This window comes from Paroedura picta, chromosome 13 (genome assembly GCF_049243985.1).
Source record: "Paroedura picta isolate Pp20150507F chromosome 13, Ppicta_v3.0, whole genome shotgun sequence".
In the NCBI taxonomy this organism is placed as follows: Eukaryota; Metazoa; Chordata; class Lepidosauria; order Squamata; family Gekkonidae; genus Paroedura; species Paroedura picta.
In genome coordinates this window covers 45,823,525-45,837,023 of record NC_135381.1, presented here as the reverse complement: position 1 = coordinate 45,837,023, position 13,499 = coordinate 45,823,525, and the positions used below count along the sequence as shown (strand labels likewise).

The window sequence follows — 13,499 nt, the reverse complement described above, 5'->3', positions numbered from 1 at the left end:
TTTTTCACTTTTCTTGGATGCTTTAGGATGCTTAGGGCTGATCCTGCGTTGAGCAGGGGGTTGGACTAGATGGTCTGTATGGCCCCTTCCAACTCTAGGATTCTATGATTCTTTTTCTGCTGACCAAAGAGAAGGTGTGCTTGAAACAGCAGGATTTGGTATTTTCTGTTAAGAATGTATGTTTTTATTCACCGAATTGCCATTTTAATTACCAGGACACAATTTTGGCCGAATTGCTTCAGATACATAAAGAACACATAGTGGGTTATCACGAACATGATTCCCTTCTGGACCACAAAGAGGAAGAAGAATTGACTGAAGAGGAGCGGAAGGCAGCTTGGGCAGAGTATGAAGCAGAAAAGAAAGTGAGACATTTCCCGCCGTTTCATGCTTTGGGAGGGCCATTTCAGAGAGGCTGAGTGCAGTTTCTTTCCTCTGTAATGTGAAAGAGGAGGGAGGGAAAAATACTACGAGCATAAGCTTTTGAGTGTAGATACATTTTTCCAGATGGATGTCTGAAAAGTCAGAAATATGTCTAGTTGTGTGTTCCATGCTGCTGCAAAATTTAAGCGGGTTTTACATCCCCCATTCTCCCTTCTTCAACTTGAACAGTATCAAGGCTGGCAAATACACTATCCTCAAGAACTTGCAGGAAAGATTTCATTTTCTTTTCTCGCACTGAGAGCCCCCAAAGCCTCTCCCCTTTTTCTGCTTCCTTCTCTCCTTCCCACCCATGAATGGACTCACCTTTATCTACTTCTTTCCTCAGCTTTCCTACGTTCCCTTCCACCCCTCAATGTGTTTTTCTAAGATTTCAGATTTTTCTCTCAGCCTGGGGCATCTATCTTGTCCATTTATGACTCGTCTCCAGATTTGGCTGAGTTGAGAAATTCATTCATTCATTCATTCATTCAATTTGTATCTCACCCTTTACAAACTCTCAGGCGGTTAACAGAATAAGGGTTTATAATAAACCTGTAAAATAGAATAAAATGATAAAATAGGGTGAAATACTCATACAGGTCCTCCATAAAATTGACAGTTAACCCCACTTCAGTTGGCCCCAGCATGAGTGAATTGGGTGACCCACTATCTCATTTTCTTCTAGGTTGATGATTTCAAGAGCTTTCAGAGAAGTCAACTGGCCTGGAAAGTGTTCAGATTTGTCTCTAGAGAGGTTGATGACTTTCAGATGTGAAAGGGTCTGAATTTCCTCTGGCAGGCAATGAATGTAATTCCCTTCCAGATTCAATTCATTTATTTATTTATTTATTTATTTATTTATTTATTTATATTTTTATACCACCCTTCCCTACGGCTCTGAGCGGTTTACATAAAACATTTTTCAACATTCACATAGAACACTATCAAAATCAATATAACAATATAACAATAACAACAACATATAAACTGGAACAATTAGAACGGCACTTCAACAATAACTTGACAATCCCTCAGTCAGTTCGTTCCTTCAGTCTGGGGGGGCACCTGTAGGTGTTATGGCTCAGTCGGCCCCACCAAAGGCCTGGAGGAAGAGCTCCTTTTTGCAGGCCCTGCGGAATTGTGGAAGTTCTGGCAGGGCCCTGATCTCTTCGGGGAGCTCATTCCACCAGGTGGGGGCCAGGACCGAGAAGGCTCTGGCCCTTGTTGAGGCCAGACGTGCCTCTTTAGGGCCAGGGATCCGTAGCCAGTTGGAGGTGGCGGAACGTAGAGCTCTTTTGGGGGTATAGGCAGGGAGGCGGTCTCTCAGATACACTGGGCCCAGACCGCGTATGGCCTTAAAGGTGATTACCAAAACCTTAAGCTTAATCCGGAATTCAACTGGGAGCCAACCAAGTTCTTGAAGTACCGGCCGGATATGTGATCTCCATGATGTCTTAGTGAGAATCCTGGCCGCGGCATTCTGCACCAGTTGTAGTTTCCGGATCAAGGATAAGGGTAGGCCTGCATAGAGCGAGTTGCAGAAGTCCAGTCTGGAGGTGACCATCGCATGGATCACTGTGGCTAGGTGCTCTGGTTCCAGGTAGGGCGCTAGTAGTTTGGCTTGGCAGAGGTGGTAGAATGCCAGCCGTGCTACCTTCGTGACCTGGGCTTCCATTGTAAGGGAAGCATCCAGGATCACGCCCAGGTTCCTGGCGGAGTGAGTCGCTAGGAGCTGCACAGGATGGGCAGGCGTGCTTCCTCCCATGGATGGGCAGGCGTGCTTCCTCCCATGGTCCCTTCCTACCCAAACACAGGACCTCCGTCTTTGCAGGATTGAGCTTCAGACGACTCTGCTTGATCCATTTTGTCACTGCTTCCAGGCATCTGGTTAAAGATTCTGGGGGGGAGTCAGGTCAGTCATCCATCAGGAGGAAGAGCTGGGTGTCATCTGCGTATTGGTGGCAACCCAGCCCAAACCTCCGCACCAGCTGAGCAAGAGGGCGCATGAAGATATTAAATAGGATAGGAGAGAGCACTGTGAGCTGGTGCTCCACATGTGAGCTGGTGACGGCTAGAAACTCTCTCTCCTATTGCTACCCTCTGTCCGCGACCCTGGAGGAAGGAGATCAGCCATTTGAGGGCTGTCCCCCATATCCCAGCGTTGGCAAGGCGGTGAGCTAGGAGCTCATGATCGACTGTGTCAAACGCTGCCGACAGGTCTAATAGTATCAGCAGCGCTGACCCGCCTCGGTCCAGTTGGCGGCGGAGGTCATCCGTCAGGGCGACTAGCGCTGTCTCCACCCCATGGCCAGGCCGGAAGCCCGACTGAAATGGATCAAGGGCTGAAGTTTCTTCCAGGAATGCTGATATTTGGCCTGCAGCAGCCCTTTCAACCAACTTCCCCAGAAACGCCAGATGCGAGACGGGGCGGTAGTTGTCAGGCTCCTGCGGAGCCAAGGATGGTTTTTTTAGCAACGGGCGTACCACTGCCTCTTTTAATCCCTCCGGGAATTCTCCCATTGAAAGGGAGAGGTTGATTATTTCCCGGAGGGGAGCTCCTATTCTTAGGTATGTTGTTTTTAGGAGCCACGATGGACATGGATCTAGAGGAGAAGTGGTTGGCCTTGTTGTTGCTAGCATCCTGTCCACTTCATCTAATGAGAGTTGTCTGAAGTAACTCATTGTTCTCTCCAAAGACGGCCAAGGAGCCTCCAGTTCACTTTCTGTGTCCAAAGTTGGAGGGAGGTCATGGCGAAGATTTTGTCTGCGAAGTGACTCGCAAATGCCTCACAGCTAATGTCCAATTGGCTATTGTTTTGGCGCCCTTCATTGAGGGTGGTGAGAGATTGGACTACCCTAAATAGTTGTGCTGGGCGTGAGTGCGCAGACGCGATGCTAGTCGAGTAAAAGTTGCCTTTCACTGACTTCACCGCCATCTCATAGGCTCTTAACTGCATTCTATAAGATGCTCTCGATTCTTCGTCGCGGGTCTTCCTCCAAACTCGCTCTAGTCGTCTCAGTTCCCGTTTCTTCTCGCGGAGCTCCTCGGTGTACCATGGGGCCCGCTTGAGACGGGGACGGAGAAGACGTCTGGGAGCTATCTCATCAATGGCGGCCAGCAATCTGTCATGCCAGTCACTGACCAGTCAATCTAGAGAAGTGCCAGGAGGCATTGGGTCCCGCAGAGCATTCAGGAATCCAATCGGATCCATAAGTCTCCGTGGGCGAGCTGAAATTTGCTCGATGCCCAAGGTGGCAGCCTAAGCCGGGTCTTCAGGGTATAGTGGTCCGACCATGGCACGGCAGTAATTGTAACTGGATCCACGCTCAGCCCTACACCGAAAATCAGATCCAGGGTGTGGCCTGCCTGGTGGGTAGGGCCAACAACGAATTGCGAGAGCCCTAGTGTCGCCATGGCCGACACCAGGTCCAGCCCATTGCCAGAAGGTGGCAATTACGCATGGACATTAAAGTTCCACAGGATTAATAGTCTAGGAAACTGTAATGTCAGGCGGCCGCCGCCTCTAGCAGGGCTGGCAGGGCATCTGGAGGTGCATTGGGCGCGCGATATACCAGCCAGATGGCCACGCTCTCGGTTGTACCCCACCCGAGGCCAACACATTCAATTCCTGGAATTTTCGTCGCAGAGAGAGCCCTGAAGGAGATGTTGTCACGGATCAGGATTGCCACACCCCCTCCCCGCCCCACAGTCCGTGACTGATGGTGGATGGAGAACCCAGCCGGGGTTAGCTCTTTAAGGGCGACTGTTTCGCCGTCCCTGGTCCAGGTTTCCGTCAGGCACGCCAGGTCTACCCCCTGCTCTGCGAAATACGCTTGCAGGGTGGAAGCTTTGTTGTTGATGGACCTGGCGTTTCACAGCATCAGTGTCGGAGGTGGGTTGTTTACCTTTTCCTCCACCCTAGTGGCCCGAGAGATGGGGCGGAGGTTAGAAGGAGTTCGAGCATGGTCATTTCTCAAGCCCCTTCTATTGTCCAGCCTCCTCCCACCGCTGTCCCTGCCTTTCCCCCTTATTATTGGAATCCCTGACCCCTTTGGGTCCCCCCTTGTTGTTATTATGCCCTTATTTGGGCTCGATGATTGAGAGGTGTCCATGTCTGATGTTGTGTTCCTCCTTGGGTTGTCAACTGCTTAACTTCTAGGGTTGTGCCCTGGTTCTTGTTTCTTTTTTTGGTTGCTTTGGCTTGGATGCTTTCGCTTTTTCTGTTTCAGGTGGTTGATTGGTTTTGGGTGTTTCAGTTGGATTCCAGAGGGATGACCCCGATCGTCTATTATGACATCTCAGGGCTACCCAGTCTGGAGTTAATTTGTTACTAGGGTGTTGTGTGCATTCTATTGGATCTTATTCAGGTGGGATGGAAGGGGGAAGGGGCACATTTTAAGGTTGAATTTCATTTCAGGTTATTATAGTTATTAATTGGGGTATGGTTGGTAGTGTTAGGGGCATGATTTGTGGTGATTAGAGGGCCATGATTTGAATGATCAATTTAGTTTGTATTAATTTGAGTGATATCTGTGGGATTTGATAATGCCTAATTTCCCTTCCCTCCCCACCCCCCAAGTTTCATCCCTTACTTTTTTCTCCCTGTTACTATTTTCTGCCTGGTTTCATGTTTATCCCTCTCCCCCCTCCCTTCCCTCCTTCTCCTGTGCGTGTAATGTTTCCCACTAAGATTTTCCCACCCAGCTATCCCCGCGCAATTTTCCCGCCTATCCCTCCTTCTCCCTTTTCCTTTTTTCCCTCCTCCTCCCTTCTCTTGGTACAGTTTCCCCGTGCAATTTTCCCGCCCGTAGTTGTTTGTTTGTTTGTTTGTTTTCTTTCCCCCTTGTTCCTTGATCTCTTCCTCTCCCTCTTTCTCCCCGTATGCTACGCTCCGTTTAGTGATTTCCTCCTCCCGTCCCCCCTTCTGCATCGACAATCAGTTTTAGTTTGATACCCCCCTCCCCAATCCCCCCTCTCCTGCAAGTAGTTTCAGTCTGATTCTTCTCTCCAATAAATTGATTGGTATTTCTCTCCTCTCTCCGTCGCTCCCCCCCCCCCTCCGTTGGTTCCCTCCTGTCCTTCTGGGTCAACAGCTTTAGCTTTAGTTTGATCTTCCCCCGATCCACCCCCCTCCCCCCTGCAAGCAATTTCAGTCTGATCCTCTGCAATAAATTGATTGCTAATTTCCCCTCTCTGCATCACCCACCCCCCAACTGTCAGTTCCAGGCTAGTCCCCCCCCCAACAGCCCGGTCAGTCCTTCCTTTCTGGGCTCTCCAGCCGCGCGGCGGGGTCGTGTGCAGGTCTCGGGTTGTTCTCAGAGAGGCACAGACAGGGGCCGGCAGGTTGGGGCTGAGCCGGCTCTCCGCAGCGCCAGATGGGTCTTGGTGATAGTCAGCCAGGGCTTCTCTCTGCTGCACCGGAAGGTCGACTTCCCGGGGGTTGTCTTCTGCAGCGATCCGCGCGCCCTCCGCCCCACAGCTAGGCTGGGCAGTCCGGGAGTGATAATTTCCTCCAGCGACGATAGTGAGGCTGGGCGGCCCAGGGTGATCTGTAGAGGGCCTGCACGGCAGGAGGAGCAGCCCAGCGATCCGGGGGCCTTTCCCAGTGGCGATGGCAAGGCCGAGCTGCACAAAAAGGCCAGGGGCAGGTGTAGCAGCGGCGGCGCACCCAAGATGGTTTGTCCCCGATAGTTTGGGGTGAAGTGGTGCGATAGCAGGCGCAGCTCCCGCTCGTCTGGCCTTGAGGAACCCCCCCCCCCCCCCCAGCCGTCCAGATGGTTGCTCAGTGTGAGCTCCAGTGGGTTTGGGGGTTAGGCTCACTCCCGTTGGTTTGGGTGAGGTGGGGCTCACCTTTCTTTCCAGTCCAGGGATGTGGGCTCACCTTTCTTTCCAATCTATTCTTTTCTTACTGTTCTTTCTTACTGTTCTTTAAGCTGGCTAAAAGTGGTGATGAATTTGCTTATCATATACCAGCTTGCTATTGGCCAGTGTGATGAGATGGACCCCCTTAGTGTCTGCCTCATAACTTTGGAAAGAGCAACAGGGAAGGCCATCAGTTTGCAATCTGCCAAATTGAGAGTCTGTCCTGTTTTCATCAGACATACTAATGATTAAATGTGATACTGGCAGAGTCCAATGCCCCCATCCACAGGGCTTTGCCTCCACATTGGGCCATGTTGTACACTTTTGAATTCTTTTGCTCAGTTACAATCATGTTAAAAATCCCAAATTAGAAAGAAAACCAGCAGAGTCTAGTCTTCTTCAAAGGAGTTTTGTTTTGACAAAAGTTATGTTCCCGGTTCTGAATGTTTGGGGTAGGCTTGATTTGAACAAACCTACACGTTCGTTGAAATACTAAAGAAAAGTGAACCCCACAGTCTGTAAACCCCTCTTCCCTGAAAGTTGTGACTCTGTGTCACATACATGCCCAATTCTAAAGCAAACCTAAGATGTTATGTGTTTGAGTTGGAGCTTGGTTGGTGAAAAGTTTGGGTTTGGTTGAATGAGCAGAATGTGGCTTTAGCAGGTCTCCAGTGTGGATTACCTCTGGGAGTTCCTAAGCCTACTGCAGGACATCACAGCAGCTTCGGGAGGGGAGACCTCCTTTCTATACCATCTAGCCCTGGTTCCTCAGCCCCACATAGCATGTATACATGGAGCACTGGAGGACACACGCAGGTAGAGAAGCAGCTTGGGCTTGAATTTTAGAGAGCTCCCTACTTTGCTTTGCTCATTGTGTCTGGAAACTACCCTTTGGCTGTCTTGCCGTTCTCTGCTAAGGCAAGTGCCTGCCCTGGCTTGGCTTATCCAGATATCACACTGTGGTCCCTTGGCTCTTCTCTGTTAGGTTAGTCTGGGGTTGCTTTTGTGATCTTTACACATTTGGCCATCCTGGTGCTCTCAATTTTGAAAATGCCAAATTTGTTTTCCAGGGCCTAACTATGCGTTTCAACATGCCAGTTGGAGCAAATATGTACCATACCAACTTCAATTCTCAAACCCCATATATTCCTTTCAACCTGGCCGCCTTGTCTGCAATGAGCAATCAGCAGCTGGAGGTAAGCGGTTAAGTCTCTGGTATTACGGCATGCACCTCGTGAATATCTTAGGTGCACATCTTATTTTCCCTTGGCAGTTAGTCCTTTAGCTAGACATTAAAAAGATTGTATAGAAATGTATATTTTTTTCAAAGGATATGATTCCTTGTTCTGTCAAAAATGGCTGAAAGTCATCGATCTGCGGCATATGCTACGTATGCATTGCATGCTGCAGAAGTGGCTCCCCATACCAGTACTGCTTGATCGTTTTGGGGGAAAGTTACAGGGAACATGTTGATAAAATTGATCACAGTCTTGTCAAGTGAACACGGCAGGGACCGTGTCGATTTCCAACTTCTAATTTCAGTCACGTTCCACAAGGAGACTGTGTGTGAATTTCTTTCCGCCCTGTGCGGCTCAGGAGCTTGTGCCTGGCTGCACGCACAACCTGGCATCCTGCTGCCAGCAGGTGGAACTTTTCTATGTTCACGGGCCACTCGTTCAGCTGCTGCTTTTAATCACTTTCAAACTTCCCTTCAGGACCTCATTAATCAAGGCAGAGAGAAAGTTGTGGAAGCCACAAACAACGTCACTGGAGCAAGGATCCAGCCTCTCGAAGACATAATTTCTACAATAGTAAGTAGGCAAAGCGGGGACAGGAGGCATAGTTCGCTCTGGGGCTGCAGACGTGTGACACAAAGAGCAACTTCTTTAGTCTAAGTGAAACAAGGCTGAAACGACAAATATATGGATTTACTGCTAAGCTGGAAAGGAGGTGCATAGGTTTCCTCTGTAGTTTATAGACCAGGTGTCCCCCATCTCTTGGAGCCTGTGGGTACCTTTGGGATTCAGAAAGGGGTATCTGGCACTGTGACAAAATGGTGGCTGCAAAATGGCTGCCACTGCAAGCAGAGCAAACCCACTTCCCTTCAGGCACACAGTGAACTTCCTTGAGCTGTGGTGGAAGTTGCTGCCAAAGCAGTATTCTTAAAAATCCGTAAAGGTAAAGGTATCCCCTGTGCAAGCACCGAGTCTGACCCTTGGGGTGACGCCCTCTAGCGTTTTCATGGCAGACTCAATACGGGGTGGTTTGCCAGTGCCTTCCCCAGTCATGACCGTTTACCCCCCAGCAAGCTGGGTACTCATTTTACCGACCTCGGAAGGATGGAAGGCTGAGTCAACCTTGAGCCGGCTGCTGGGATCGAACTCCCAGCCTCATGGGCAAAGCTTTCAGACAGCTGCCTTACCACTCTGCGCCACAAGAGGCTCTTGTGGCGTACAGCCAGTCAAATGTGCTATGATGTGCCCAAAGCCTTGCTGAGCAAAAGCCCTGCCCAGAGGAAATCTCTTGAGGTGATGACAGCTCTGTTGCCAGTTTCTCTTGAAGCACGTTGCAGTAGAGGACTCGCCAACCTTTCAGGTGTTTTCCTTTGCAGTGGAAGGAGAACCTCACCCTCACAGAGTCTCAGGTGCAGGCTTTAGCCCTCAGCCGACAGGCAAGCCAGGAGTTCGATGTGAAGCGCCGGGAAGCCATCTACAACGATGTCCTGACCAAGCAACAGATGGTAAGAATCCCAGGCGCCTCTTAGTTGAACCCCGCAAGGGTGTATCGGTGGAGGACTGTAGATACGTTTGAGGAGCACACTTTGAGGAGCTGCTGACCTCGCTATCCTACCTGGAATGGGTTCCCCCAATTTGTTACTGTGCCCTCCCATCAGTCCAGCCACACACTTGATCTTTGGTGTTGGGGTAGATGTGGATTTGAGGATGGTGGCTCCCCTCACACTCCCTCCATGGGCAGGCGGCAGGCCTGTTTCAGCCTTTAGGGAGCTGACTGAATCCCTGAATGCTCTGCGGGGCATGATCCCTCCCAGAGACTCACCGGCAGTGCTAGTTTGTCCGTTCGGCTGTTCACATCAGGACTTCCAAAGGGGCAGCAAATGGCATTGGTGCTGCAACTGATCTGTGGGAGCAATTTCACATCAGAGTGCCTGTCCTCATGGCAACGGAGAGAAATTCTGCCTGCAGCACAAGGGGCAAGTCCTCGGAAGCCCTGGGTCCGAAATGGTCTTGCTCACTGGTTTCTCCAGTCACCACCACATTAGTGAGTCTGAAGCGAGTATCAAGTTTCAGGTTAAAATCTGTGTGTCAGGGCTGCTGTGGTTGAAGGCCAAGAATCGGGCTGTGTATTCTTCTGACCAGCTCCCCTTCCCCTCCACAGTTGATCAGCTGTGTCCAGCGGATCCTGATGAACAGAAGACTCCAGCAGCAGTACAATCAGCAGCAGCAGCAGCAGTTGACTTACCAGCAAGCGGCCATGAGTCACCTGATGATGCCAAAGCCACCGGGCTTAGTGATGAACCCTTCCGGCTTCCAGCAGATAGATATGAGAGGAATGTACCAAGCGGTGGCTGGCACAATGCATCCACCACCCCTGCAGCGTGCGCCTTCCCCCATGAGCGGCAAGACGCCAGGACCGTCCCAAGGGAAATCAATGTGATTTTTGCACTAAGTGTTCAAAGGATTGTTAAAATCAGAGAGAGAGAGAAAGAGAGAGAAGGGTTTGCTTTTATTTTTTTAGGAATCAATGGCTTAACAGAACTCAACTGTATAAATAGCTTGGATGATTTCCCTCCCGCCCATTAGCCACCCTGTTCCGTTTCAGCGTTTTCCATTTTGTTTTGGTAAGTTTGGAAGTTCCCCTCAATACTCGCCAGCAATGTTGCCTAGAATCTTCTTACGTGTGTGGAGTACAGGAGATATCCAGTTGTTTTCAATGAAAACAGGTCCTTCCATGACACTAGGGGCTGCACAGATTTCCTGTCTAAACTCCTAGGCTTGCTTTTAGTATCCATTAAAGCAGCCGTCAAACAGGAGAAGCTTAGGGAAGTTACACAGATCTGTATATTTTGGTAGTCACACGCAGATGCACACAGCTGAGTTCTTGGTTAAAGTTGATTCCTCAAATTATGGATTAAGAAAAAATACATCCCACTTTAAAAGGAAGAAGTAAGACTGAATTGACACTGGCGTTTATTCTACTCTGTCATCTGCATTGGAGGAGCAGAACGCAAGGACTGCAAATGCTGGAGAGAGAATTGAGTGCAATATACTTAAATACTGCTCTGAAATTTTTGAGTCCTGCAGTTTTCTGGATCCTGTGTCTGAAGCCTTAAGTCCTGGCTTGAGAGGATGTTTCCTTCTCCAGCTATCTGCCACTTTTCATTTTATCTTTTGGGATGGAATAATCTCCAAGAACCTTTGGTTTGGTCTCTTACTCAGTTACTTTGTTTTGCGTTGATTCTGATGCGAAGCCCATTTGCATTAACCCCTTTATACTGGTGCTAGCGTCTCATCCTGTTGCTGGCAGTAGGATGGGGGGGCTCAGAGAGGAATCTCTGGTACTTGTGCGGAGGGGGCAAAAATGCTGGCGATGAATGGGATGGGGGCCCACTGTCAAAAAGCCTTGGAGTGCTCTCAACTCCCAAAGGAAGGCATTTGCAATGCTGCCAGATGTAGGAAGTAATTGCTTCTTTTATAAATAGTTAGATCTCTGGTGACCTGATGATCCTTTTGCATCCTATTTTTCATTCTTTTCTGAATAAGGAATTGAGATGTTTTTTTCCTTTTCTTTTTTTTTCTTCATCTGTAGAGAATGAAGAAATGTCTGATGAATTATGCTTCCTTACCTGCTACTGTACAACATTAAAATGGGATGGCCATCCAGTGGCAACACTAGTTGGGATTTCTTCCCCGTAGGCTAGTTTATATTTCTCAAATGAACATTTAAAAAAACTTTTTCTTTTCTTGTTGGCATAAAATTAAACGACAGGCAAATGTGTCGTAGGAGAACAGTGCCTAGAGAATCCAAGAAAACTGCACAGAGGAGCTTGACTTTCAACTTGTGGTGCAGAGCTGTAGGTTTTTTAATCATTCTTGGACTGCTGTTTTAGTCTTGTCCTGTCGGGATGACTTGGTCAGTATCCAGTCTGCTAACTTTGATGAGATGGGGGGGGGGGTGATTCAGTCAGTCTAGTTCAGGGGTAGTCAAACTGCGGCCCTCCAGATGCCCATGGACTACAATTCCCAGTAGCCCCTGCCAGCGAACGCTAGCAGGGGGCTCCTGGGAATTGTAGTCCATGGACATCTGGAGGGCCGCAGTTTGACTACCCCTGGTCTAGTTCATTAATTGGATAGGGGAGGGGAAAGCTCCAAAAGTTGTGTTTGCTTCATAAGGAATTAATATAAAGGCTTCTTGAGACACAAATGTATCTGCCCAGGGCATTCTTGTGTTCTCTGAGTAATACTACACTTACCAGTTAGAGCTGGAAATTTTCAAGTGGCATTTTTACAACAAGTTGAGAGACAGAAATGTGAAAGTTTTAGGCAACTTTTTGAAGGCACATTTTTCACAACAAGAAAAGGTGACGTATATAACAGTGTCTCAGAGACAAGAAGCAGTAAAGTAAAAACTCGGACCACTTTTGCGTATATATTTTTCACTCGGCATTATAGCTGCATAATATGTGCTTTTGAGTATAACGTCAAGCTTTAACCAATATTTAAAGACATAAATGGAAATCAGTAAGAAGCTCATTTTTATATTTGTTTTAGATGTTTAAAACTAGTTGAAATGGCTCATATAAAAAATGTTGCTTGTAATAACAGTTTTGCCTGCTAAAATCTCCACATTTTGTAACTTGTTTATTTCTTTGGATGTAAAACGTTTTTGCATAGTATTGTGATACTGTACATGTTTTTCGTCCAGTTGTATAGTAATATTTCAGTCCATTAACCAGTTTATGGCTGCTGAAATTATACAGCTGAAGATTTGGCCGTTGTTTCTGTAATGGCGGCTTTTTCATTTATATATTAAATATCATCAAAGTACCGTAGAAGAGATGTAACTTCTGATAAGGCTGTTTTGTAATATATATATTATGGACTGGAGGTGTGTTTTTAAAGAGAAGCATTCAAGTACGACAATATGCTTTCTGTGTTTTCACCATTCAAATTGCTGTTTGGTAGTTGAAACTTAAAACTATTTAATATCTCAGTTAATAAAGTGACCAAAACACATCAAAGTCCATGGTGCCACTTTTCCTGACATGTTTGGCTGGGCTTGATGCAGGCTTAATAGGTTGCAGGATGCGGCCTTTGCGCACAAAGGCCTTCAGAACAGTTATGACTTTAAAACCTGCTATTTGGTTCTGCTCTATCTCATACAGCCCGTGGCCAAGCATACTTTAAGTTCTTCTCATCTCAGCCCCCCCCCCCTCCCTGAGGTTTGCTGGACAAGAGCCCCTTGCAGCGTTTTTGGAGATGGGGCGGTTTAGAAATCTGCTAGGGAAGAGTTGGCTAGGACATAAGTGAAAGGTATCAGAGATAACCAAAATAAGGTGTTAGGAAAAGGCGACCATCGCCTGCAGCGTATCTGATCTGCCATAGTCTACGTTGATACCTGAAGGAGTGAGCAGTGGCTTCTATCTTGCCACAGATTTTGCTAGTCTTGAAGGTGCTCCTGGACCCTGGCTCTTTTTTACTGCTATAGAGAGATTAACACGGCTGCCCATCTTGAGCCGCCTCCATGGAAGGCACCTCATTTAGCCGTAAGCTATCTGGAGAAGCGAGCAAGGACTCCCAAAAGCTCCTCCCCTGCTACAGACTTTGTCAGTCTTTAAAGTGCTCCTGCAATCTTACTCTTTTCTCCTGCTACTGACAGTCAAAAACAATTGACCTGTTTTGAGCTGCGGGGATGTGTGTGTGTGCTGTGTGAATGGGCAAGCTGTTTGCACCCTGCCTCTACTGTGTCTCCCGCATCCAGGACTTCACAGATGCATGTTTCCCTGTGCACCACGGAGTCTGGGAAGGGCAGACAGCTTACGCTCAGGAATGTAGAACGCAAGGCCAGAGGGCTGTGGCTCGTCATGTACCTTAAGAATGGTTGAAGAAAGCTAGGGACAACAGCCCCTCAGCGTTGATTCGGCAACTATGGTCCTCCCTCCCCACTAAGCAGGCATTCTCACAGGCCACCCTTG

The 13,499-nt window shown here is 48.3% G+C and overlaps 1 protein-coding gene across 2 annotated transcripts in view; it reads left to right on the top strand.

Moving 5' to 3' along the window:
* ATRX (ATRX chromatin remodeler) overlaps nucleotides 1-12,545 on the top strand; it is a 115,800-nt gene extending 103,255 nt beyond the window's left edge. For both annotated transcript variants that reach the window (XM_077309147.1, XM_077309146.1), the window contains 5 exons: nucleotides 216-365; nucleotides 7,357-7,482; nucleotides 8,002-8,097; nucleotides 8,898-9,026; nucleotides 9,683-12,545. In XM_077309147.1, coding sequence (XP_077165262.1) covers nucleotides 216-365; nucleotides 7,357-7,482; nucleotides 8,002-8,097; nucleotides 8,898-9,026; nucleotides 9,683-9,961 — 780 coding nt within the window. In that variant the 3' untranslated portion in view covers nucleotides 9,962-12,545. The remainder of the gene's footprint in view (nucleotides 1-215; nucleotides 366-7,356; nucleotides 7,483-8,001; nucleotides 8,098-8,897; nucleotides 9,027-9,682) is intronic.
* Nucleotides 12,546-13,499: the final 954 nt, after the last annotated feature.